The 27073-nt window shown below is 51.3% G+C and overlaps 2 protein-coding genes across 2 annotated transcripts; both read left to right on the top strand.

Moving 5' to 3' along the window:
- Positions 1–275: 275 nt before the first annotated feature.
- On the top strand, positions 276–21124 carry LOC144247088 (axonemal central pair apparatus protein HYDIN-like). Its single transcript, XM_085589396.1, has 25 exons — positions 276–429; positions 2806–2983; positions 3501–3676; positions 4991–5124; positions 6069–6205; positions 6842–6963; positions 7051–7242; positions 7601–7753; positions 8804–9043; positions 9381–9495; positions 9962–10117; positions 10416–10580; positions 11682–11821; positions 12256–12384; positions 12690–12894; positions 13346–13487; positions 14701–15694; positions 16176–16334; positions 16740–16909; positions 17085–17267; positions 17506–19035; positions 19140–19312; positions 19469–19667; positions 20363–20462; positions 21023–21124. Exons 2-21 carry the CDS (start codon positions 2950–2952, stop codon positions 17783–17785), a joined length of 4026 nt encoding a protein of 1341 aa, XP_085445522.1. The 5' UTR covers positions 276–429; positions 2806–2949; the 3' UTR covers positions 17786–19035; positions 19140–19312; positions 19469–19667; positions 20363–20462; positions 21023–21124.
- Positions 21125–21131: 7 nt separating this feature from the next.
- On the top strand, positions 21132–27073 carry LOC146766359 (uncharacterized). The gene is made up of 3 exons (XM_085589405.1): positions 21132–21776; positions 22053–22291; positions 22604–27073. Exons 1-3 carry the CDS (start codon positions 21612–21614, stop codon positions 22881–22883), a joined length of 684 nt encoding a protein of 227 aa, XP_085445531.1. The 5' UTR covers positions 21132–21611; the 3' UTR covers positions 22884–27073.

Genomic DNA, 27073 nt, shown 5'->3' on the forward strand with positions numbered 1-27073 from the left:
AGTGCTGTCTCTGTTTCTCCTGGCTGTTGGTGACCCCTCAGAGTGCAGAGGGCCCGTGTGCCCCGGTTCATTTATTGCTGGCCCTCACACGGTTGTTACCACACCGCTGTGTGCTGCCAGAGCTCCCTGGTCCTGTGCAAGTGCCCTGTGTCTGGGGGTTCCCCGGGTTCCCAAGTGCCCTTATCTCCTCCCTGGTCCCTGCTCCCATGATGTGTCTGCTTCCAAGGCCAGGAGAGAGGAAGGAGATTCCCAGCAGCAGGCCTGAGTCTGTAACTTCCTGCTCCTGTGCCTTCTCTCCAGATATTTAATGAAATTGGTCACAGCACGGTCACCCTGGTGAACACTGGCAAGATTGAATTCATCTGGACGCTAAATCCCAGCGCTGCAGCCGAGCATCTGCCTGGTGTGTTTCTGGTCAATCCCACCATTGTAAGTAGCACAAGTGACTGACCCCAGCCCTGTGCCAGGTGGCCCAGAAGAGTGTTAAAAGGAAAAAAGAGGGTGGGGGGAAGGGGGAAAAAAGTCAGAGGGGAAAACCCCAAACCCAGCCATGAGAGAGACAGAGCTGTAAGCAATTTCTGCCGGGGGCAGAGGAGATCAAACAAGAGCTCTCCTGATAGACTCCCCCAGGCCTTGGCTGATGGGGGCTCTGCTGTCACAGGGCAGACACTGGCAGGAGGCACAAGTGTGTTGGTCACTGTTCTGCTGTAAGGGAAGTAGAGGAGAATTCTTTTTGATAGATTTCTCAGATGAAAATAAGGCACAAACGCAGCAAGTGTTATATCTGAAAACTGATTATTGATAAAGAAAGGGTATGGTCCCGACCAGAAGGGGATAGAAAAGAGAGCAGGGAGAGAAAATGAGCAACGGAGACAGCAACAGAGGACAGGGACGGAGCGCTACCGCCAGAGTGCTGGGCCGCTCTGTTGGGTCCTGCTCGGCAGATGGAGCAAGCGTGCTGCCAGCAGCACCGAGCGTGCGGTGCAGGGGCTCCATCCGCAGCGGCAGCAGGAGCGGCTGTCCCGGGGCTGCGGCCGGGCCGGGCTCAGCAGCTGCGGCTTGGCACCGGGCACTGGGCACTTGGCACCGGGCACTTGGCACCGGGCACTTGTCACGGTCGGGGCGCGGCGGCTGCTCCCTCGGAGAGGCAGCGGAGCACTGGGTTGCCGTGGCGAGCGGGGAAGCGGCGACAGCAGCGTAGACAGACGGGGAAGAGATGGCTCTGCAGGGAGCCGGACCCTCCAGGTGCTCTCAGCCCAACAAAAAAACAAAAAATGGTGGGGAAAACCTGGCAGTGTTAACTGCTTCGATATGGTAAGATTCCTCCCATAACTCCGCCCTTTTAGGAAGATGGTCAAACGGGCAAAGTTGTTAGAAGATTGGTCAGACAGGCAAAAATTTCCTGGGCTTTGGGGTCTGCCTGCCTCCACGGGGGAGGTCTCTTGCAGCCCCCTAGACAAAGCCTGCCTGCATTGTCTCCCAGCAATCTCCTTTACACGCGGGATGTGTTAAGGCTCTCAGCACATCTACAGCCCCTATAGTAATTTTTCACCCCACATCAGAACGTGTATTTATAACATATGTTGTGGCATAATTAAAAGTGCAATTGGTTGCTCACAGTCACTCTGGGGACTCCAACGGCTGAGATCTCAGGTTGTGTTGGCACTGGAGTGTTTCTGAGGGTCACCTTACCGTGCCTGTGTGATCACATATCCCTTAAGTAGGCTTGCTGGTCTCTGCCTCCTCCAGCTTTGTTGCTGTGCAGCGGCTTTTTGGGCCAGGGAGCAGCAGGGCTGGAAGAGCGGGGAGAAAAATTAACAGCATCCCACTGCTGTCCAAGCTTCTCAGTCCTGCCTGGATGCCTTTGAGCCGAAGCAGCACTCCTGCCTTTGTCCCTCTTTGCAGTGGGAAGAGGAAGCCAATTGCTTTCCCATTTCTTCATGCCTGTCTCCTACAAGGGAGGAGAGGAGCTGCTGGCCCTGCTCAGTGCGGGGACTTCCCCAGTGGCAGCAGAAGAGCCTTTTTTGATGAGGTGGGCTCTTGCTGGCAGAGGGCAAACCCCATTAGCAGCAGAGGTGTGCTCACATCAGGCTGTGCTGGGGCTGCAGCCTTATGAGCCCTGGGGAGGACACACGGCACCCTAGGGTCAGAGGCTCGACTTTTTGGGCACAAGGAAGGTAGAAGGTGTGAGAAACGAAGGCCACTCCTTAGTTAAAATTTAAAGAAAATTTAATAAGAGACAGTAGGGGACAAAGTCAACAAAGGAGAAGTAACAGTGCTGGGTGCTTGGCTTGGGTGCTTAGGCACAGCCAGAGGCACCCAGGCAACACAGCAACACCCCTTATATACCCTGGGTATTGCATCAGCCTAATCCATATCTACAAATGCTTGTACATATTGAAATATTTTAACATAGCTCCTCCTCTGTCCTGCCTTTTTGGAGCATGTGCAGATGTCCTGGTCCCAGTCATTTGTTACCTTTCAGCACATTCAACAGGCTTCCATTCCTTCACTGGTTAAACGTTATTATTACAACAGCTCTTCACCAATATTTATATCACAACACAACATTCGCATTAAAAGAACTCTAAACCTTAGCAAAACTTCTTTTACAAAAGCCAACATTATAAAACGCGTAGTATTTATTCTAACAGTTGCGAAAGCCAACACTGTGATGTATTTGTCACAAAGGTGATGTGGTCTGATGGCTTCTTCTAGATGAGAACCTGTCTCCTCAGCCTGTCTGTCCCCTGAGCCATCCCCATCACTCTGATGCATTCCCTCCCTCTTCTCCTGTCCCTGCAGGGCTCCATTGCACCTGGTGAGAAGCAAGTGCTGAAATTCTCCTACGTGCCAGGATTACCAGGAGCCTTCAAGAGGACTTACCAGCTTAAAGTGGGTGACCTGGACCCAGAAAATATCCTCCTGAAAGGAGAAGCGTCCTGTCCCATGATCAGCGTGAACCTGCCCTGGAACATCACAGGTGGGCACTGCCTGTCTGGCCCCAGGAAGGGCTCCTCCGGTTTTGTTCCCTACCATATGCCCATAGGGCAGTTCGTGCTCACCTCTACCGAGCCTGGAGGGCTGCAGGACTCCCAGACTAAGTCAAGCCCCCTGGTTGCTTCATGAGTCTTGAGCAGAGGATGCCGTGTGGGCTTTGTCCCAGGAACCAACCTGCAGAGCTTGCCAGCACATCTGGCAGGGTCCTGAAGGATGATGGCTAGACTGAAGGGCTTGGGAAAGCTGTAAGAGAGGCTGGCAGGGCTTCTGGCAGGGTTGGAATTCTGTGACGTTGCAGGGGATGAGATGCTCCTTGGGGGGTGGGAGATGGGTGGGAGCAAACATGAGGATTCAGAGAGCAGCAGCAGCATCCACCTCCCATAGATTGCTTCAGGGATTTCTTTTTGGAAGAAACCAGTGTTGGGAGGCAGGGACTTCCCAGCTGAAATGGGACTGGCACTTTGCTCACACTTCTCTTTGTGGATATTTTCTTCCTTCAGGAAATGAAAAACATGAGAAGCCACTGAAACAGCTTGTAAAACCCCTGCATCAGTACAGTCGGAGGAGTATATCAGCTGTTCAGAAGAAGTCTCAGACCCTGATGACTCAGACCTTGAAGACTCTGAATCCAAAGACTCGGGACCTGAAGCCCCGTTATCTTGGCTCTGGCACTGTAGTAAGAACAGCTACAGCCTTGTTTGGCACATGCGACCCTCCCCATGTCACCTGAGCCCCTTGCAGCCCACAGCAGCTCCCTGCTGCACCTGGGACCTCCCTGCCCACTTACAACCATTTGTCACCTCAGCATTGCCCTTAGGGCTGCCACTCTGCTCATGGTCTCTTCTGGGGCTGCAACAGCTCTACCCCAGGGAGAGATCCTGAAGGCCACGCTCAAAGGATGGAGTTCAGATGGTGCTCTGAAGGAAATGCAGGTCATTTCTGGGGAGTTTCTTGGTCCCGACCCAAGCCCTGCTAGATTTACAGACCTGAACAGCGGCTGCCTGATTGTGCCCTGGGGCTGTGCTGGTGGTGCTCATTTCCAAGAGGCACCAGCTTCATTCTGGTTCCTTTTCAAAGCAGTTTTTGTCCAAGCTGCCTTGGTACTAGCTGTGGGCAGGCAAGCACCTGGAGCTGTGGAAGGTTCCTGGCTGGTCTGTCTGCCTGTGGCCACAGGGCAGGTGTCGGTGGGGTGGTGCCTTCCCGAGAGCGAGCTCTCTGGTCAGTGCGGATAGCTCCCACACACCACCAGATGCTCTGAGGGCTAGATGTGGTAATAATGGCAGACCAGTAAAAGGGAGAGAGGCTTGCTGCTTGAGGGTCCAACTCTGTTTATTGGAGGGTCCAGGCGAAGCGAGGTAAAGAGATCAGGTAGCAGGGTGGCAGGTTGAAGAGGCTCAGAGGCAGCAAGCCCTGAGTGAAGGAGGGTCCAGGGTATATAACTGGGAAAGGATAGGCGGGGTAACTGTGGAAAGAAACCAGCCAGAGAAAGGGTAATGGGAGGAGCAGGGATGGGGTGATTGGAAAGCAACCAATGGAGGAACAAGGGATGAATGACAAGTAATAGGGACCAATGAATGAACACAGAACATTGAACTTTCTGGAACAGGGGATTGAACTACAGCTTGATGGACAGAACAGTATTTGCATCTGAAACAAGGAACTATGGGAAAAAGGTTCATTCTCTCTCCGTAAACTACACAGTTGTTTCCTCCCAAGGCATTTCTGCCTCATAACTTCCCATCCGACATCCTATATCTGCCTGACCAGATCAGTTTTCCTAACAGTGTCTGGGCAGGCAAAGATGCTGGAGTTGTGTCCCTGGAGATGAGGTCCTGGCTAAGAGAGCAGGAGGTGTCACAGACACTGAGCAGCCAGCCAGGAGGACCCCCACACCCCCTCTCAACAAGAGCAGGAAGGGATCCTTTCTCAGGTGCAAGCTGGGCCTTGGGAAGGACCTTTGCTAATCAGCCACTGTCTTCCCTTTCCTTAGCCAAGCTCTCAGCTACAGATAGACACGATGAGGACGCTGATAGAGAAGGCTGATCTGGAGCTGCAGCAAAAGCTCACATACTATCCCCCGAAGAGCAGGTTCCCTGACAAGGAGCTGTGCCAGAGTCTTGTCAAGTGAGTAGGGACTCCCATCCCCAGGTGCCCCATGGGGAACACCCAGCCATGTCCCCTTCTCCTGAGAGCTCCTTGTGTCTGCAGAGCTGGGAATAGCCTGGACTTCAGAAGGAGTCTGGTCCCGGTGGCTGTGACACGCTACATGGGAACAGCAGAGTGTCCTCCCTTCCCCAGCACCACGCTGAGCTTTGGACTGCTCAGCTCCCCACAGGTGTGGGGGTTCTGTCCCTAGAGCTGGGGGACCCAGTGCAGACCTTCAAGCCCTTCCAGACAGCATAAATTCTGTCCCTGCTGACTAGCTCTGAAAGAGACAGCTCCCAGCTGATGTCTTGGTGCCAACTAACAGAGCACACTAAACAAAAGGAGAAGGGAACTGCACATGTCAGCAAATCCTTTAAAACCCAAAATCAGATGGCTTGAACCCTGGTGGGGTGGCAGGGCTTATCCAGGTAACTTGGTCCCTCTCTTTGCACCATCGTGATGCAGCACAAGCACAGGAGGCTTCAATTCAGGAAGAAGATGCTCTGCAGAACAGATCATGTGATCTGGTTGCAGAGCAATGAAGATTTCCTGTGCAGGCAAATCTTGTTCCTAGGCCCCAAAGCAATGTCAGGCTCAGGCTATATACCAGGCTAGGCAGTTTCACTGAGACCAGTGGAGACCCAGTGTACTCACACTGGCTTTTCATGGCAGAGCAGCTGTGGCCAGTGTCCATTTTAAACTAATTTTATTTTCAGGTACCATTAGAAGTTGATAAAACCTAGGACCTGCACTCCTCCTGACTTCCCAAAGTCATTGCCCGGTGGTCGGGCCATGGGTTTCATGGGCTTGAGCTGAGTTTTTACAGCAGTGAATAGAGAAATAGCCACTGTCTTTGTATCCTCCATCCACTTGGATGTGTAGCCAGGCTGTGGTTTAAGGACTGTCCTTACTCCTCCTTGCAGAGTTGAGCTGCCCGAGTATGTCCTGGACATGGGCCCTGTCCATAAGGGTCACATTGAGAGAAGCCCTCTGGAGATCACCAACCCAGGGCAGATCCCAGTGTCCTTCCAGGTTGATGTATCTGTCCTGCCAGACACAGGTAAGCGTGTAGAGACACTTCATGAAGCTTGAAGGAGGTGTCTCAGACAGATTAGCTTAAGCCACTGAACCTGGGGAGGTTTCTGAGCTTTTTCTTCTCAGTGGCCCTGCTGGGAGCTTTAGAGGCAGAACTCTCCTGGCCAGCCATGCCCAGGGACTTGGTCTGCCTTGTGACTGCCCAAATGCTTCTGTGCAGGGGCCAGATGGGCTCATCACCCTGGTCACCTCTCAGCATCTTCTGCCCTTGGCTCCCACGAGCAGCAAGTTTCTTTGGGCGCTCTATGGGCTAGTTTTGTCAACCAGTGAGGTCTGCTGTGTTTTGGAAGTGCTTTGTTTGGAGTTCACACTGTCGCAGCTCCTGTATTCAGCCTTTATTGAGGAAACAGCCTGTGAGATCCTCTGGTGGATCAAAAGAGGCTTCCAAAAGAGGCCTTGAGGCAAGGCTGCACTTCCATCACACAGTGGCTCACTGCATCTGAGGTGTGTTCAGTGCAGTCTGAAGTTTTTGTCCAGGTCACAGCACAGTGTGGGGCTTTCCCCAGACCTCTCAGCTAGGACACCTGTAAGGCCTTAACATGCTTATGACACATTTTGTGTTTCTCATGCATCTCAGCTGCTCTGTTTTCACCTCTTCAAGGTTTCAGTGTGGACCTGGACCAGGTGCAGGGCCTGGCCCGCAACCACACCGTGGTGCTTGAAGTGCGCTTTGAAAGTGCCCACCAGCCCCAGGGTGACGTGGATGTGCTGCTGCCCATAGAGGTACCACAGCCCTTGGGGCAGCCAGCAGGCTGGGCACAGCAGCAGATGTCACTTGGACCCTCCACTGAATTCTCTGTCCTTCTCCAGGTGACAAAAGGCCCCACATATAACATCCGCCTCCATGCCACCGTGTCTGAACTGTCGCTCGAGCTCTCCAAGAACAGACTGCACTTCTCTGACATCCTCATTGGGCAGTGCCAGGTTGAGACCATCCAACTCCACAACTGGTTCCGAGTACCCTGCAAATGGTTCATTACTGGCACCAAGCCTGTTCTGAAGGTAAAGCACAGGCGACATTGAACATGTAACTTCTTGGTTGTGTTTTCTTTCTGTCTCTTGCCCTTTCTGCTCCTGTGGCTGCCTGAGCATTTGGGTCTACAGTGCATTTGAGGAAGCTTCTGAGGGTCTGGATCCAGGCTGGTTTGCCTGGACCTGTTCCATTAGCTGATGCTTTGCTTTTCTGCCATCTTTGCCCATTCCTCCTCCTCTGACGACAGTAGTTCCCTATCTGCCTGCCCTGTCTACAGGTTTTAATTCCAGCTCTAGGCTTTGGGGCCACACTTGCTTTGGCTGTGGGTGCACCATATCAGTGTCTCAGAGCACGAGGAGACCTCACACAACTGATTTCTTTGCCCAGAACAATCACCTCAAATACACGACACCAGCCTTACCTCAGAAGCAGCAGGCGCTGGAGGATGAGCCCTGTCCCTTTGAAGTGAAGCCCTCCAAAGGAATCCTTGGTGCAGGAAAGTGGCGGAACTTGCAGATCCGGTTTACACCCAAAGAGGAGGTGAGATTGGCAGGTGTCAGCCCAGGAGGCCTGTCAGGGCTGTCTGGAAATGAGGGCTTGGTGCAGAGGGTGTGGTATGAGCTCTGCCTTCACAGGGAGTTTTCTGCCAGGCCCATACTCAGCGTGGCTCAGTTCACCCCACAGAGCACTCCCATGAGATGTGCTTTGAAATGCCCACAGGGACCTTGCACAGAGAGCATCAGGGCTGCCCCTCAGCATATGGGGGCAATGTGCCCAACTCTCCTCAGCCTCCCCCTTGCCTGGCTGTATTTGCAGCTGCAACACTCAGTACAGAGCAGCTGCCCACTTGCAGAGGATAATCCTGGAATGACCAGTCAAGGCTCATCCTACTGCAGGACTGACAGACAAAACAGCCACCACACACCTTCCTGGGCATGGTGGGCAGTCACCTGTAGTGGTGTGCTGCCAGCAGTGCCTGGGGCTCTGGCCTGCCTGTAGATTCCCATGCATCTGGGGATTCATCTTAAAGGATGGAGCGTTCCCAAAAGTAGTTTGCCTGTGGCCGCTGGGTCTTGGAAACTGGTAGTGTGTAACAGCATGGACACAAGTGCTTCTGTGCTCACAAACAGTCCCAGGGATCTTTTAATTGCTCAAGAGATGTAACCATCTTTTGTCTGGCTTGGACCAGAGCCAAACACTAAGCAGAGGTGATGACCCTTATTTCTGGCCAGCGAGAGCTGATTTGCCTCTCTCCTGGAGCTGATGTTTGCCTGATGCAGCAGTGCCAGGACAGTGTCTGGACACTGTAACCCCGAGGGCCCTTCCCATGAGCATTGCACTCCTGCATGACTAGGGGAAAATGTCTGACAGTCCATTGTACATGCATCTGCTACCAAATACCCAGTTACAGTGCACACCAGGATTCATCCCAGTTACTCAGACCAGGACACAGATGCTGTAGTCCCTAGCAGAAGTAAATATCTGGTTTCCATTCACCTTGGAGGGACTGATAACACCCTGACCTTGGGGCAAGAGTTGTATTTGGGGTCCTGTCACCTGGATGAGTTTTCTCCACTTTTCTCTTTTCAGAGGTCTTACAGGAATGAGCTGGAGTTTAACATTTGTGGGAGCAGCAATCACTTAAAGCTGCACCTCTCAGGACAAGGTCTGGAGCCACGGTTGGAGTTCAACCCCCCAGCACTAAAGATGGGATGGGTGCTGGTGGACAGTGATGGGCTGGAGGCCACAGCAGTGGTGAGGAACCCATGCGACTTCCCCATTGAGTTTTGCTCCCTGGATTTTGATGAGCAGTACCTTGAGGAGAAGAAGGTGAGAAGGCAGGTCTGGTCCCCATGTACGTGCTGCCCAAGCTTCACAGCACTCCAGCATTCCCAGGCTTGTGCCAGGGAGATGGAGGCAATCCCCAGGGCAAAGGCAACTCTGCTGACATGCCTTGGGAGGACTTAAATAGTTTTTGTTGTTGGGAGGAAGGGAGAAGACAGAAATCGGGTTTGTTGAGTCTGTGTGATCAAAAGGCAAGAAAAGGAATCTTGTGTGTGGTTTCTCTTCCCTACACACACAGATCCTGCGGATGGCAGTGGGGTCTGAGTATCAAAAGAGCTTTTTAATGCCTCCATGTGCTGTGGGTAAGACTCTGCCTCCACAGGTGCTAAAAGACCATGAAACAGAGAAGAGAACAAAGGCCCAGCAGGCAGAGCTCAAGGCCAGGACTAAGACCAAGGCCAGGACTGAGGCTGAGGCCAAGGGCAAGGCAGCACCAGGTCAGAAAAACAGTGAGGGTTTGGCGGTGTCTTTTGACTGTGGTTACAGCTGGGACTCCAGTCCATACACCCTGAACTCTCTGTCACCTTGCTCTCCAGGGAAAGTCCATGTTTTTAGCAGCTGTCTGTTCCCCAGATGGTGGAGGAGCTCTTGGGTGAAGGGCTGTGGCATCCTCTACCAACCCTGTGTGTAGCCAAAGCAAACTCCTATCTGCCTGCCACAGACTGTGGAAATAATCGGGATATTCCCTTGTGTCCCTTAGCCACAAAGACTAGGATTGTATGAGTTCTTCAGCCAGTAGGACCAAGTCTAATATCAGTGGCTCTTTGATATTTGCACCTTCCTAGCAACAAAAGAACAAGAACATGTTGCTTTCACCAAGTTTCCTTTCCTGGGATCTGAGGGGATGGGGAGGATGGTGAGGATCAAAGGTAGGCCGGAGGCTGACCTGGTTTTGCACTGCAGCACATCACAGGACTCTCACGTTCTGTCCTGAGTCCATGGTGAAAGGCACTGGCAGTCCTGTCTCTCGGGCTGTCATGCGCCACCTGAGCATTGATGCATCTTCAGAGAGGCAGCCCAGAGGGATTGTTGTCATCATCCATGGGCCACCCCGGGCAGGTACGTCAGCTGCAGCCCAGGGCTGCAGGGAGAGGGCGGGCAGGAGGAACGTGTCCTGGTGGGCCATGGTGCTTAAGGCAAAGTCCTCAGCTGAACAGGAGGTGGAGATGATCCCCTTGGCTCTAGAATTCAGAGCTTGTACCCACGCTCTAGCTGCCTCCCCCATGGCCTCCCCTGGAGGGACACTTGATTTCCCACTGCCCTTTTAACTTTGAAATCTTGTTGGAGATTTTTCCAGGGCCTGTCCCTGCAATGCCTCCTGTGCCAGTGTCACCAAGCATCCCCCTCTCTCTCTCAGGAAAGACAGAGATAGCAGCAGGCCTGTGTCAGTACTATGATGCTGCTTACATATCCATTGACACCGTGGTGAAAGAGGCCATGGCCAACGATGGGAGCCCAGCAGGGCTCAGTGCCCGGGAGCTCTGCACCAAGGCTGCCATGGAGCCAAAAGGCAAAGATAAAGGTAATGCTGGTAAGGAGAAATGCTGGACCCAGAGCTTGAGAACCCCACCTTGAATGTCCACTTCTGCTTACTCAGAGCAGCAGTTTTGCAGTCCTTGAGTCTCTTAGGGAACATGGCTGAAGTGCATCTCTGGCTTGTCTAAAAAAAAAAAAAAGTCCATTTTAAGGGCTTAGTCAGAGGTTCTTTTATGGCCCCTTTTGCTGCCATTCTTGGCATGTGGTTGTTTTTCTAGGGGTGGTGAAGCACGCCTGTCTCTTTCCCAAGTCTTTTATATTTCCTCAAAGCTGAATTGAGCTTGCTCCTCGTGGGCAGCAGTTCTGCCCTGCACTTTTGTAACAAAGAAAAGTCTTCTGAAGTGGCTCATTAAGCCACAGGAAGACTGACTGTGAGTGCAACCTTGCAAGTGAGAGGAAGGGAAGGACAGCCTCCCAGAGGAATTTCTAATGAGAGACATGCTCCAGATGAGCTCTTCTCTCCAGAGATTTACCTATGGCCACTGTCAGGTTACACAACTCGTTGGGCTGTTCTCCATGTGAGACTGGAGACTTTCACGAAACTTCCTGGGTACTTGGTACCCTGAGCTCTGCAGGGTGAGGCCAAACCTGGCTCGGTGCAGGGGGAAGTTTTGCACTGCTCAGTGTTGAACCTGGCTGAGTTGGGAGCTGGTGGGAAGGAAAAGAATCTGGGTCCCAGCCGGACTTTTCCCATAGGAGGATTTAGCTTCAGTGGAGACAGGTGATGCAAGTGGGGCAGGGCTGCAGATCTCCACAGGAGAATGCTGGATGGGTGCAGTGTATGGAAAAATTACTCCTGGAGGACGAATCTTTGGCTTGATCTGCAGGGGAACTGCTGTGCAAGCAGCGTCACCTGTGTGCACAGTTGTTAGGAGGGACATAGTGCTGACTTTAAAATCAAGTATGGGATGGTGTGCTTTACCTGCTGGTAAGAAAAGCAGGGAAGGAGGTGCTTCTGGGAAACAGTGCTCCCAGTGCCCAGCAGACTGGGGAAAAGTGCCATGTTCCTTCCCAGGGTTGTGCCTGTTGTAGGGAAAGGTGCCTGCTTGCTTTCAAAGCCCCTCTGAACCATCTGTCCCCTGTGCAGGTAAAAAGCCTCACCTCACTGCTCCAACCAAGAATAAACAAGCCCCTGGGGAAAAAATCAACAAGAAGGATGCCAGAGGCAAGAACCCTCCAGCACAAAAGAAGGTGCCAGCCAGCAAACCCAACATAAAGGACACCAAGGTAAACATGATCTGCCCTGTTTGATGCCTGGGACCTTTGCATTGTCTTTGAGATGAGCAGGGGCTGCTTACAGTGGAGGCTCTGTGCCAGCCACGGCCTGGTAGGTGGGTCCATAGTGCCACGACTTGGGCTGGGAATGTGCTCTGGCAGACAGCTCCACTGCTTCTCAGTGGTTTACTGGCAAAGTGCAGTCCTGGCTAGTGTGGCTGCAGGCAGTGAGCAAAGTGCTGGGAGGCTGCACTGGGGGCTTGCAACCTTGGGTGTCTGCTGGCCAAGGGATGGGCCCTCCAGGACCATCCCCTGGAGCCCCCAGCCTGCACTGCAGGGCTGTTCTAGTTTCCACTAGGGAGGAACCCCAGCTCCAAGCCCAGCAGTGGGAGTTGTTCAGGGCTTTCCACCGTGGTTTCTTTTCCTTACAATGGTCCACATTGCAGTTCACAGTTTCCACTGCTCCTGCGCCGCAGCAGCTGAACATCACCAGCAGTGGTGGGGAAGAGCTGAACTGCTTGAGCTGTGTGCTGCCCAAGGACCTGCTGGTGGACATCCTCAGTGAGAGGCTGAAGGTGTGTGGGGTGAGGGAAAAGGAGACATTCCTGCTCCAGAGAGACAGCACTGGGGTACAATTCGGAGAGGAGGAGGAGGAGGAGGAGGAGGAGGAGGTCTGTACATGCTGCTGGAGGATGCTGGACTGTGTGCAGGGAGCCCTGGGGGAAGCTGCAGCTGCCCTTATTGGCAGAGCCCACGGACAGATCCAAGCTGCCCTTAGCTACTGCACTTGGAACAAGGATGGCTGGTGACATCGGGGTTTGCAGTGCAGCTGCAAGCCCCCTGTGTGCAGTGGCTGACTTACTCTTCCCTTTATTCACAGGGTAAAGACTGCTACAAGGGAGTGGTCTTTGATGGCTTGGAGATCCTCTTTGCAAGCAGCCTGGAATCTTCTTTGCTCTGTGTACTCAGAGCTGTCAAGACTTGTCATCATATTTACATGGTGAACCTGCATCAGGATTATGCTTCTTGGAAAGCCAAGGAGGAAGCTGAAAGAAAGAGGAAGAAAGCTCAAACAGAGAAGGAAGGTGAGATATCTCCTCTCAAATTATCTCTCTTAAGCCCTCAACCATATCTCTGTGTATCTGGATTTGCAGCAGAGCTTGTAAGAAATGTTTTTATTAATCTTTTTACCTTCTGCCTCAGTGTAACCAGCACTCATCTCAGAGCTGCAGGAGATGTGAGGTTTAAAGACTCACCTTAATCTCTAACATTAAATCTTGTGCACAAGTGCCAGCTGCTGTAGCTCAGTGACAAACGACTGTCCTCAGCCTTGGTGCACTTAAGCCAGGCAAAGCCCAAGAACCACACTGCCCGGCCATAGTTTGGGGGATTGTCTGAATTTTGGAGCAGGGATATGAGCTCCCCAATATCTCCTGGTATGATAGGCTGGGTCAGGAAAGGCTGTGAATCCTTGCAGCTGACACAGAGCATCCAGCTCTGCTTGCAGTCACTCATGGTTTCTCCTCTGGTTTAAAGAACTGCAGCAGAAAAAAGCTATTCAGAGGAACAGAGAACATGTTTTGCAAATGGATGAGGACGAGTATGACACCCTCCCTGAGGAGAAGAAAGCAGAAGTGGATAAAATAATACTGGAAACGAAGACTATACAGACGGAGGGGTGAGTAAGCCGTCCATGGGTTACTGCTCAGAGTCCCTAGAGGGTTTCCAAGGACTCTGAGCTCAGAGGTATTTGATAGCAAAGGCCAGAAGCAACACAAGGATGGCCACTCTCTTAGCTCCCTGGCTCCCAAGAGAGGAAGCACCTTCTTCTGTTGAGCTAGAACATCATCTTCTCTATTTTAGTGGTGAGCCCTCCTGGCTTACATGCTGCCTGCAGGGAGCTGGGCTCTGGGCTTGCCTTGGCACTGCCTGTAGAAGTCTCTTCAAGTCCATGATGTTGATTTATGCCTTCTTTATCATCTCCCTTCTTCACCAAAACAGTGGGATTGTGCTATGGGCAGGTGTGAGGCACAGGGTCCTGGTCCTGCCACAGATGAAGTCCTTGCAATGCTGAGCTGCCAAGGTTCTCCTTATGGTGGGACACCACCCATAAAAGCTCCCGTCCTTTAGGCTCCCCTTCCGCTGCAGCAGTAGGCAAGCTCTGCTCCAGCAAGGCAGCCCAGCTCAGGACTCACAGGAAAATTGTGGAGCTGGGAGTGGAGGCTGCTTGAAGCAAGCCTGTGTATCAGGGCTCCTTTCAGCCCAGGCTGAAGTTGGTTTCATGGCGAGGTGACAGACAAAGCTGCTTCAAATCGTTTGCATGGCAGATAGCACTGGTTTGCTTGGTCACAGCTGATTCCAGCAGGAAACCTGGCTGACAGGAGCCTGTCTTGCAGGAGAGGATTCCTGCAGCCTTTGCTTTGTGACTGAAAGGATTATTCACATGAAGGGGCAGGCTGTGCCCAGGGAGAAGGGGGCTGAATGAGCGGAGGATGAATTGTAGGAGGGATAAGCAGATGTTAGCAATCTGTGTTCTGCTTTAAACTGGGAAATCAAGAGACAAAGAGCGTTTTCAGGCATCAGCACAGAGAGCTGGTGGATCAGCCTTTGGCATTGAGCTGGAGGTGTCTGGGTGTGCCTTAAGAGGGAGGTTGCAGTCGAGCCTTTACGGTGGCAAGGCGTAGGTTTGGTTGGTCCTGGAGGTCCTCTTCCACCATGGCACTCACTTGGGATGTTCCCAACCTCTGTGGGTTGAGGAAAATCCACAGAAATGGTCTCATGATTCTGCCTGGCCTCGGGGTCAAGGAATGAATTGCAGGGCCAGCCAGGACTAGTGAGCCCAAGTTTCTGGTGGTGACTCTCTGCGATGTTTTCTATTTTGTTTGCTGAAGGGAGCTGAAGGAGGTGGCTCAAAAGCTTGAGGAGGAGGCAAAAGACTTAGGGGAGGAAGAGAGGCAGAAGGAGGAAGAGAAGCAGAAGAAGGAAAATATACGTATCTCCGTGGGGAAGCAGCCTGAAAAACCACAGAAGGAAGGCAAACCCCCAGAGAAGAAGGAAACCAAAGCCCCAGAGAAGAAGGAAACAAAAATCCTAGAGAAGAAAACCAAATACCCAGAGAAGGAAACAAAAATCCCAGAGAAAAAAGAAACCAAAACCTCAGAGAGGAAGGAAACCAAAATCCCAGAGAGGAAGGAAACCAAAATCCCAGAGAGGAAGGAGACCAAAGCCCAAGAGAGAAAGGAAACCAAAGGCCCAGAAAAGAAGGAAACAAAAATCTCAGAGAAAAAGGAAACCAAAGCCTCAGAGAAGGGGGCACCCAAAGCCCCAGGAAAGGGGGACTCCAAAGCCCCACAGAAAAGGGGAACCAAAACCTCTGGGAAGGAGGAAACCAAAGCCCCAGAGAAGAGGGGAGTCAAAGCCCCACAGCAGAGGGAAACAAAAGCCCTGAAGGAGGAAACCAAAGTCCCAGAGAAGGGGGAAGCCAAAATCCCAGAGGACCCAGCTGAGATGGAGAACTTGATCCTGAGGTTTCAGATCTACGAGTCGTCACAGCAGAACATCGCAGAGGTTTTCTCCTCCTGGGACAGAGTTCAGGGTACTATGCAGTTACCTATGATCCAAAAGGGAAACAAGTCCCAGCCTTCAAGTGAAAACAAAGGTCTAAAGAAAACCAGTAAACCTCAGGAGAAGGTGAAGAAACCTGAACGTGAACGTGTAGGCCAAAGGAGTCTTCAGTCATCTCAGCTGGGGATGCAAAGTGAAGCTGCAGAAGGGGCAGTCAGTGACAAGCATGTTGGGGTGCCATGCCTGGACATCCAGGTCTCAGATCCCAAGGCCATGATCAGGGAGATCCTGAGGGATGGGAAGCTGCCAACGGAAGACCAGGTAAAACCATGCAAGGCTGAGATCTTGAGCTTGCCATGGTCATGGGCCCTGGAGCATTGTGTCCCCCAGGTGATAATGGCACAGAGCCTTGTCCAGGCCCCTGATGATGTTCCGCAATGGCTCTGTACCATCTGTGTGGATGGGGAGGTTATCACCATCCCTCAGATGGGCAGGAAGTGTGAGTGCTTTGTGTACAAGTGTCCCATCTGTTCAGAGTTTCCCAGCCCGGAAATCATTATAAACAGTCCCAGGACAGGGCAGCTCATAGTCATTGTTTTCTTCCGCTGAGTCACTTGGGAGAGGTTTCTCTCCTGGTCCCACTTGTAGCTCTTGATTCTGCTCTGGAGCTTGCTCACCCCACTGGGCATAGCAAAGCACTTATACTTCATATAAGTCAAAAAACTCATTGCCAAAAGCCCAGTGCCTTTGAAGAAGGATGGAGGAGACAGAAGTATAAGCAGGATTTTCTCTTCTGATTTAGATGCTGAAACATCTGGGACTGCGTCCCGACGGCCCTCCCCTTGCCCCTGCTGCTGTGCTCTCCATGGTCAAGTACCCAGAGGAGCGGCTGGGCCCTGCAGAGCGTGTGGAGCCCTTCACCATTGTGGCACCGCGAGGTGCTGCTGTGGAAGACAATCTGGTGGGTGCTCCAGTGCTGCCAGGGCAGGGACCAGGCTGGATGGGGGCATGGGGGACAGGTTGGATGGAAAGAGCATTGTGGAGAGGTAGTGAAGATGTGATGGGGCCTCGTGTCTGCAGGTCTCCTTTCTGTCAGGGATGGGACAAAAGAGACAGCTCTGTGGAGACAGAGCAGTTCTGTAAGACAAGAGGTAAAAAATCACTTAAAACCATCAACTTGCTTTGAGGAGAGTCCTGAGTTTGAAGGAGTGTCCTAGGCAAAACACCAATAAGGAAGACCAAGTCCATGGGCAGGTGGACTTACTTATTTATTCTCTCTTCTGTTGGTGAACAAACCCTCATTTTGCTTTCCAGGATGGGGATGTCTCAGGGCTCACCTCTCCCTCCCTTTTCTCTCTCCCCTTAGGCCGAGGCCCCAAATGTGAAGGGCAGTTCTGCTGAGGGCCAACCAAAGACAGGTACAGCAGCCAGCAGAGACAGCTCTCTAAAGGAGAAGCAGAGAAGTCCCCAGGATTCCTCTGCAACAAGGTCCAAAAGTATGCTGGAAAGTGCCTCAAACCCCACAGAATTCCTCAGGTGAGGCGCACAGGAGGAAGTGATGCCTCTGCTTCTTTGGTCCTCTGGCCAAACAAGGCCCATCATCCCCAGCTCCACAGTGACCCTGTGCCAGTGCCTCCACGGGATGGCGAGTGCACCCTCCTTGTTTCGTTTGCTCCTCAGCAATGTCTGAAGGCTCCTCTTTAATTGCCAGGCTGAAACGGTACCGGTGGCTAGTGCCTGCCCACGGTGAGGTGAAACTGAAGGTCCACTTCTCCACCAAAAAGCCAGGGAAATTTGAGCAGACACTGAGGTTTGAGCTCGTGCAGACAAAGCACCCGTACGAGCTGCCCTGCTGTGGCACCGGCCTGTACCCCAGCATCAGCCAGGACCCACGGTAAGGCTGGCCCCTGGCAGCCCCCACAGCACAGCTGCCCCTGAACTCACAGCCAGGGCTGACCCCTGGGGCTTCTGCCTGGGCAGATCGTGCTGCCTGAGGTCACCCAGCACCTCCTCCTGTGCTGGAGCTGGCAAGGCAGATGGTGCCTCAGCCACCAGGAAGGGTTTTGGCTTTCTGACTACATTTCCTACTTGGAGCATCTCATAGCTCCTCCTTCCCCACTTTCTCTGCCCAGGCTGGTGTTTCCACAGTGGAGGGAGACCATGGAGGCAGATGACATCATCTTCAAGGAATATGTTGAGAGCACAAAGCAATTCCATTTTGGACCACTGCTGTGTGGGAAATCAAGAGACTGGTATGTGCTCCCTGCTGGGCTTTGCACTTTTGTGGACACTCCTAGGGAGAACAGGCTGTCCTGGTGGCACAATCCAGGGCAGTCCCCAGCAGAGTCCTGGGAGACACATGGGTTTGAAGGACCACGGATGTGTGAACTTGAGCAGATAAGAGGCAAATGAGCCTTGGAGGAGCTGCTCTGCCTGCCCAGTGGGTGCCTTGGTGGCCACCTTGGTGGCCAGAGCCACATGCTGCTGCCAGTCCAAAAGTGATTTGGGGGCAACTTCTGTCCCCCTCCACATCTCAGCTTCACCCCTTAGAAAATGAACTTTATGGTGATTTTTGAAATGCTTTGAGCTCTGCAAGTAGCCTGATCAAGCAATTATTCTGTAGATGGTTTTGTAAACCTTTTATTAATCTGGAATTATTAATAAGATTTTATGGTTGACCTGCCAATGGGTATCAGGAGGAACGTACAGCAGGAATTACATTTTCCTGTAAAAACGTTGCATCCTCACTGCTGGATAAAGTTTGCCTAAACACACTGTCATTGAAGCTATTGTGTATTTCTACTTTTACTGTCACTCTTTTTTTTAAATAATATTTCAGATCTTGTCTCCATAGGAACTCTGGAGGGCTAAGTCTATTTTGACAACCCAAGGAAATGAAATCAAAATAGTTTAAAATAGCAGACAATCATTAGCCAGATTGATGGATGGTCTGGGATTTGTGTTTGCTTCTTTTACCCTTTCACTCCAAAGTCATTTCCACACCTGAGAGAAGGGTCATTTGTTATATTTTTGCATTTCTCTTGAAAATTGATGCTTTATATTTCTTTCTCAGACTTTGAGCTAACCCATGAAATTCAAACCAGTTTCATGACTTTGATGAAAAAGATTAGCTAAACTCTTTTTCCAAAAGCCTTTCTTTATACCCTGCAGGGAAGGCACACCAAGAAAGAAGGGGAAAGAAGCCATGTGCCTGGTGCACTGTTATTTTTCTGGGCACCTTTGAATTTGCATTGTATCAAAAACTCTCAAAGTGGCCTGAGCATCATCAGGCTTCTGGGCTGGAGACACCAAGTCCGGGGGAAGGCATCAGAGTAAGGCCAGGCTGAGCACACGCCCATGCCCCTGACTGGGATCCATTTCCCTCACTTGTTTGTTAGAGTAGGGTCTTCCAGCACTGCTTCCTCAGGTGCACACGGTGCTCTCCTCTGTGTGTGGCAAAGGCAGCAGTCTGCTCTGCAGCCTTTTCCCCTTTTGTGGACAGGTACAAGCGCCAGAACTGTCCCAGCAACTCGGAGAAAATAACCATCCTCAACAACTCCCCCATGAACATAGAGGTCCAGTTCTCCTTTGAGAATGCTGGGAAAGCAGCGACGTTCCTCTTGAACTCTCGCAGGATGGCGCTGAAACCAAAGGAGAAGCAGGTAGGAGAAGGGCAGGCAGAGCAGCACCGTAGAAGTGCCCAGGGGCTGCTCCTCCTGCTCACACACAGAGCTCTTTCAATTTCTTCCTGTGGGGCCGTGTCCAGGAGCTGACCATTTGGGCATACCCCACTTCCCCTGGCTTCCTGCAAGACAAACTCATCTGCAGCATTGGGAAGAACCCGGAGCCAGTGGTCTTCAGCCTGTGCTGCCATGGGGTGCACGTGAAGCTGGACGTCAGCCCCCTGGAGCTGTCTTTTGACAAGCTGCTTCTGCACAGGTCAGTCATCCCACAAGCACTCCAAAACTTGTGACAAAGAGAAAACGTTTGACTCTGGTTTCCAGGGCATGGATGGAGCTGCTCCAAGTTGCATTCAGTGGCCAGGCTGGTGTGACCATCCAGCAGCTGACACCAAGTGCCTTCCTGTCTCTGCAGGACTGACAACAGGACCTTGGTCCTGAGAAACAACACCCTGCTGCCCGTGGCCTGACAGCTCAGTGGGCTGGATGACCTTGCTGAGGACTTCTCCTTGTCACGAGATAAAGGCACCATTGCTCCCCGCTCAGAGTTTGAAGTGACAGTGCATTTCAAGGCCGGGCAGATTGGCAGCATTGAGAAGAGCCTCCGATTAGAGGTGAGAGGGGCTGTGCCCTGCCTGGCAGAGCGGGGCACAGTGAGCAGCTGTGTGCTGCTAGGGACAGAGCCAGGAAGAGCTGCACCTGACAGACACAAGGGCGCTGTGACCCCAGCTTCTGCCTCTGCACAGCGTTTGCCAGAATGTGCAGTGCGTCCACATCCCCCCAGATAACCAGACACTGCATCCTGAGCCTGTACCACAACCACCTTGTCCCTGTGAGTGGTTGAAGGTTGCTGTGTGGTTGTACAGACTGCAGCGTGATCTCTACATTCCTCCTGGACTTTCTCTGAAGCTCTTGCATAGTGCAACAAACTCTCCCCCTGGGATTTTGTTCCCCGTGGATTAGGGGCTGCATTTCAGAGAGGGTGCTAGGTGATTGGAGAAGGTTGTCAATGCCACCTGCTCTGAGACACCTCACACTTCTTGTGGTTGTTCTTACATCTCTGTGCCTCTCAAGGATGCTTTAGCAGCAACATTCCCTGCTGTGGGAGTGCAGAGTTGGGCTGATAGGGTTTTTTACTGCAGCAGAATCCCACTGGGGCAGCCCATGAGATAAACAGCAAAGCTTGGGAGTCCTGCAATGCTTGTGAAGCCAGGGAGGCCGTAGGGGAAGCAGCCAGCAGAGACAAGGGCTGTCAGGCTGTCTACCAAAAGAATAATTAATGAACAGTGTCTGTTTTTTGCTGCCTCAGGTTTCAGATACAGAAAACATCCTGGGGATTGTTCAGACTGAAAACATCAAAATCTCTGCAGAAGCCTATGACATTCCTCTGAGCATCGACATCCCTGAAGGTCAGTGGATGCCTCCCAAACAAAGTAGTCCAGGTGCACTACATTACCCTGGGAGGTGGGCAACCAAAGCACATTGGGATGGGATGGGATGGGATGGGATGGGATGAGATGGGATGGGATGGGATGGGATGGGATGCAAGGATGGCATGGACACATAAAGCACGTACCCTGCAAGGTGCATGGAATAAAGCATTGTCAGCGCACTGACAGCCTTAAGTCTCTCCCCTCTGAACTCTGAAGTGTGCAGCTTCATGTGCAGATTGGATTTTGGGGCTTTGAAACAACAGTGACATGAACAGGCAGTTGCAACTCCCACAGGCTCAGCACAGCATATAAAGCAATTGGATTTGTGTTTGGAAGCGAGGAAATGGGAGACAAGCTCCTTAGGTACTAAGCCTGCAGATATTTTGAGTGGGAAGAGAAAGGGTAGACAAGTAGCTGGAAAACACTTCCAAGAATGGAAACTTGCTGAAAAGGGTTTTGTGCCAAGACCTCCATGTAGTTTGTGACCTGGTATATTCTGCAACCATGTTTGACCTTGCTCTGTGGGTTTTCTGCAGGTCCAGATGGAAGCTTGGAATTTGGAACCATTAATGTCCTGGATAATGTGAAGAAAGTCCTGAGTCTGAAGAGCAAAGGGGTATACAACACTGAGTACAGGTGAGTCCAGCTGCCTGGTAGTGAGCATTTCCTCAGGCTCCCAAGCCCGTGTTCTCCCTCTGTCAATGGCTAGAACTGTTTCCATGCTGGCTGCCTCATGGTAAATAAAAACCCTGGGCTCTCTGATCTCAATTATTCTACCAGAGAATCCAGCCACAAACCAGCAGTTCTTCACAGCTCAGCTGGAGCCCAAAGGAGAGCCCCAGAAATGTCAGCCACTGAAATGCTGAGATTCATTGCCTTTCTTTGATGGTCACCTCCTTTCTCTTTCTGAGACTCTGTAAAGGAGTGAATGAAAAATTTTGTCTTAAGGTTTCTTGCAGTAACCTCGTGACTGACTGCACTCTCTGTCAAGATCCAGGATTCCCTGAGCAGAGCTGGACTCTCCCTTTTCTTTTTTTCTGGTCCAATGCAAAGTCCTGGCTGTGCTGGTGGTACCTATATTTTTAACTGCAGAGATCTCCATTCCTTCCCTTTCTCCCCAGTTTCATGCTGAAGGATGCAGGTCCCAGGATGCAAGACTTGGCATCCCACTTCACTGCTGAGCCTCAGTCAGGCATGCTGACTGCCTCCCAGTCTGGTGTGAATATTGAGATGCTCTTCCACCCCACAAGTGAAATTGTCCTCAAGAACAAGCCCATCCTGTACTGCCAGGTGAGCTGCCTGGGCCAGGCTGTGTTATCACACGCTGTTCTGGGAGCATAAACAGGATAGGTGTCTAATGGAAGGAGGGCTTTACTGGAGAATCCTCTCTCCTACATACACAAACAAAGCCTTTCAAAACCATTTGGGAGGCTTCCTAAGTGGAGCTGAGCATCTGACTCTGGAGGAGGTGCTTAAACAGGGAGGGTAAATGGATGGAGGTGGAGGCTGGGACTGGGGTAGAGGCTGGCCTCTTTGCTTTGGTTACCTCCCTTCCTGTGGACACAGGTGATAGATGGCAGCTCAAGGGAAGGAGGCCAGGCTGTCGCCAACATCCCATTGAAGGTGTCAGCAAGAGCCGAGTACAGCAAGTACAGCATTGAGCCTGCCTCACCCACCGACTTCGGTACCATGATCAAGGGCACCAGGAAGAGCCGGACTCTTGTGCTGAAGAACAAAGGCATGGTCAACTTCAAATTCCACATCCGCCAAGCAGACGAGGGTGCATCTGCATTGGAAAGCAAAAGGTATGAGAAGCCCTGCACCACCCTTCCTGTGAGGAGGCACCACCCCACAGCTGGTATGTGGCAGGCAGCCACAGCTATCATCCATTTGCATCCCTGGCTAGGGAAGAGGGAACAAAAAAATGTCTCAGTATCCCCATGTGTAGTACAAAGCTGGTGATAAAGCTGCTCTGTCCAGCAATGGGTGCTACAGGCTGCTCTCTGGGAGCCATCAGGAGCAAGAAGGCTTTCCTCTGTGAGGAGGAAGGCCAGCTTTGGCCTCAGAGAAAGGCAGGGGAGCTCAGCATGACAGATATCTTTGCTTTCTCCCCTCAGTTCAAAGCAAGGGGAATCTGCTCCATCAGCTACAGAGCTCTCAACAGGAAGGAAATCAAGCTCCTCAACACAGGTGAGTGATGATGCTTTTTCACACCCTCTGTTCTCCAGCCTTGCAGCTGTGCTGTCCCAGAGCACAGCTGACCATGATACAGCTGCAGGGCCAGGGCAGAGGATGTGCTGGGCCTGTGAGCCCGGCCTGGCACAGCCACACTGGGCTCTAGGTGCCCTTAGCCAGCAGGAGGTTGGTGAGCTGCAGGGGACTTGGACACCTGCCTGAAAGAGCTCGTGTAGGGCAGGTACAACCTGCAGGCAGACCCGTGAGCCCAGAGCCTGTGGCAGTGACGCTGCTGTGGCTCTGTCTTCATGCCTGTCACTGTGGTGGCTCTGTCAACTGGCACCCATTCCCTGCCAAACCTGCTTTTATGAGGACGTTTGAACACCAGTGCTGGGGCCCTGGCAAGTCTGATCTCAGTGCTGTGATCCGGAGGCTTGTTCATACAGAAGGGTTTAGGACATGGCATGGAAGGGAGGAAGCCTTGCAGGGAAACAAAGAGAGGCTCTTTCCAACAGCATCCTTCAACCTCTTAGCACTGTTCTTCTCCTGACTTGGTTGGAGAGGCAAAGTTAGAAGGGAGTTCGAGCCAACTAATGTTTCTACACCAGGTCAGAGGTGCAGGAGCTCTTTGGGTGCAGCTGTTTTCTCATCTTCCTTTTGCTGCTTAGAGTCAGTTTAACACTTTGTCCTGTTCTCAGACAGCGGGAATATAGAAACATAAAGAGGAATGTCCTGTGTTCCCTAGCTCCATGTTCCTTAGAAGGGACTTAGGAATTATTTAACATTATTAAAATTTAGAGTAAAAATTATGGTGGCCTAGGGTAGTTCTCTGTATGATCCAAGTGACACAAGAGCTTAATGCCACAGAGATAGGCTTTGCAAAGTGCACTGGTGCCTTTAAAATGTGACATATTAGTAGGACATAGTGTTCATTTTAGGGTGGGATAGGTAAATGGATGCCATTGATGAGTTACAGGAAATGGTTTTTCTTCTGCCATGGGGATGGCACTAAATATCCTGTGCTGAGCTAGTTTCTTTTCCTGCAGGATTATTTCCACAAGCTTGTCTGCAGCAGTGCAAGGGAAAGGATAGTTGTGCCAATTCGGGCAGTTGGTGCCCGAGCTATCTTGGACTTCCCTGACCAGCTGGACTTCCCGGTGTGTCCGGTCAAGTACAGCAGCCAGAAGACTCTGCTGGTTTGCAATGTCAGCAACCAGGCAGCTCGTTACCAGCTGAGCACCCAGAGGTGAGGCAGTCCAAAACACCTTTGGGTGATAACAGGGCTGGGATAGAGGAACAAAAGGAACCAGAGCATCGCAGCTGCTGCCCTGCAGCCTGGCTGGAAATGGGCAGGATGAATGGCATCTGCTCTTGCTTTCAGTGTTCTTAGCAGGATGCAGCCTTTGAGCTTTCTCTGTCCCAGATTTCCTCCAGGGTGCTGGAACATGTTAGTAGCTGGCTTGCACCCACCTGAGCGCAAGCAGCTTCTGAAATGCTTACTCACCACTGTCAGCCAAATAGACCCGTTCTCTGGGAGGCCACAGGCACGTGGCTTTCCAGTGGTCCCTGCATCAGATGCCCAGCTTGAGCTGTGCTGCAGGCATCTGGTGCATTCCTGTTACTTAAAGCTGATCTGATTGCCCTTGTCAGCTGAGGACATCAGTCACCTCTTCTGTTCCATGATAAACCTTTGAAAGCCAGTTTAAAATTTCAAACAGATGATTTAAATCTCTGAATATGGTTGGGCCCTCTTTCACTGAGATTTATTTTTAAATATTCTGAAGTTCCTCTGTTTCTGCTGTTTTTTCTTTTTTGTTTTGTGTTAAATGTTTGCCAGAAGATCATGCATTCTTCATTGGGAACTTCCATGAAGGTCGAGCTCCTCTAATACCTATCAATATACCACATGTTCATAGCTACATGCACAGGTGTATAGGAAATAAGACATATTTGGGGAATATGTGAAAAGCAGTTGAGCTGATTTAGAAGTTAAAAGTATAGAATAACTTGCTGGAGGGGACCTCTGGAAATCATCTGAGCAGACACACTGCTCAAAGCAAGAGCAGTGTCTGGGGATTGCAAGGTGCCATTGGGAGATCTGGACCTGTCTTTAGATGCCGTACAAGGAAACAAAGATACAAATGGACCTAGTTAAAAGGCAGAAGAAAGCAACCTGTTAAAACCCCCTCCAAAGCTTATCTTTTTCTGCCTTTTGGGTACAGCAGTGATTCATTGAAAGGGCAGATCTAACAGGATGAGAACTGTCTTAAGGGAAAGCTCACAATTTACAGATAAAAGGCCAAAATTGAGCCTACCAGCCCCACCTCTTGGCAGTGGTTTTCATTTGGTTATTACAGTGTCAGGGATGTCTTCTTCACAGCTCTTCTATCTGTGGGCTCGGGGAACAGCTTAATGATGTTGGCTGAAATTCAGAGAAGTTAAGTTTAGCTGTAGAGCTTGTGTCCTTGGGTCTTGGGGAGCCAGGTCTGTGTGAGAGATGACTGCTACAGCAGTAACAGAGGAGTCTGCTGGGTACAGCCCAGGGTGGGATGTTGGAGATGCAGAGGCTGATTTGCACTCAGTTTTTCAGTCCTGAAACTGAATCCTGAACTTGGCTGGATACTCTTCTCCTGATAGTTTCAAAATAAGAAGACACCTCCTTTCTCAGGCAACCCCTGAAGTCACCCCTCGGAGTGTTATTCCCATCCTGCCATCTGAGGGCATGAGCATGTAACATGTGGCAGCAGTGGGAATGGCATGGCATGGCATGGCATGGCATGGCATGGAATGGAATGGAATGGAATGGAATGGAATGGAATGGAATGGAATGGAATGGAATGGAATGTAGTGCTGAAGTGTGGCCAGGGATTCCCTTAACTGGCAGCTTCTCTGTTCTGGTGAAATTCCTGGCAAAAGAATAGGAAAAAATCCCGTGCCTTGCCCACACCAGGCACTGATCGCCCCAAGCCCCAGCAGAGACCTGCAGCAGTCCTGGCATCACCCCTGGGGCAGATGCAGGAGCACGTACACTGATCTGGCTTTGGGGACGGTGGGGCCTTTCCTCCCTTCCCTCCAAAGTCTCACATGCAGCACATAAACATTGCTGGCCCAAGGCTTCCTCATCAGCCAGTAGTGATGTTCTCACTAGTGGTAATGGGAATAGGTCAGGCCCATCATTGCAGCAATAGATCCTTAATGAGCAGAACCTGAAGCAAAGTTCATCAGCTGTCACTACTGACATGAAGTTCAGTTTGCCAGATGTTCTCTTTGTTTTTGTGTGTGATGCATTCATCACCCAACTCCCCAGATTTTAAGTGACAGATTGGCCACCAGCAAAGCCCCAAGGCCAGGAACTTTTGTTTTATCAGTGGGGCTGTAGAAGAGCACAAAGCCCAGCAGCTGCTGGGCAGAAGCACATTTCCCCTGAGCTGTCCCTGAGCATCAAAGCATGGAGTCCTGTGTTTGTCAGGCAAGAGCTGTTTACCTGGTGACCAATCCTAATTGCTCCTGTTAAATCCAAAGTGCACCAACACATAGCACAGAGTTTCTTTGCTGGGCCAAGCAAGCAGTTACCAGCATGCATGACAACCCAGAGTGCCAGACTGCATTGCTGGTAAATACACCAAAACTTCCTGTTCCACTTCCTTGATGTGCTGCTGCTAATGGTGATTCATTTAGCTGGGATTGGATCCTTCAGTCTGCAAATGGCATCCTCCTTTTGGGTTTCCATGTCACTGTGTTGCTCTAATCTGCATTTGCACTCTTTCAGAGCTTTGATTGCTCCTTTTCTTAGCACAGCTTTCATCGAAATGCTGATAAAATGTGCCCTTTTTAGGCTAAATCAGCACATTTTCAAGGTAAAATAAACCAAAGAGCCACACTGCAAATTCAGCAGTAATTATTCCTTGGTCTTCAAGGAAAAGCTCCCTCTCCCTGTCTGATTCCTAGGCTGTAATCTCACAGGACAGGTAGTGCCCTAACATTTGCATCTCTTGAGATGAGGTTTATAGGCAGCAGGTAAAGAGAAATTCCTGAGGCAGTCAGTGTCAAGTTGTGCATGCAGATAGTTCTGAACCCTCTCTGTGCTTTTCACAAACCATGATGGGATTGCTGGCAGTCGGACCCTTGAGTCTCATTGCAGAGGGCTGAGTATGGGGGACGTGAAGTAATTTTATCCCACAGGATCTTGTGAGGGCTGGATCTTCTTAGAGGTGGGTCAGTGGCTGTTTCTGATTCAGTCTTTTCTGTCTGTTTTCTGCTGACTGTGGTTGCTTTTCTCCCTGCTTGCCCAAGTGAGCTGAAGTGAGCTGCACTGCAGAAGGAATCTCATCCCCAGGTGTGCCCCCAGTCCTGATCCCTCTCTCTGTGTTGCAGTCCTTTCTTCGTGGTTCCAACCACAGGAATTCTGGGCG

Source organism: Lonchura striata, chromosome 11, assembly GCF_050655825.1.
Source record: "Lonchura striata isolate lonStrDom1 chromosome 11, ASM5065582v1, whole genome shotgun sequence".
Lineage (NCBI taxonomy): Eukaryota > Metazoa > Chordata > Aves > Passeriformes > Estrildidae > Lonchura > Lonchura striata.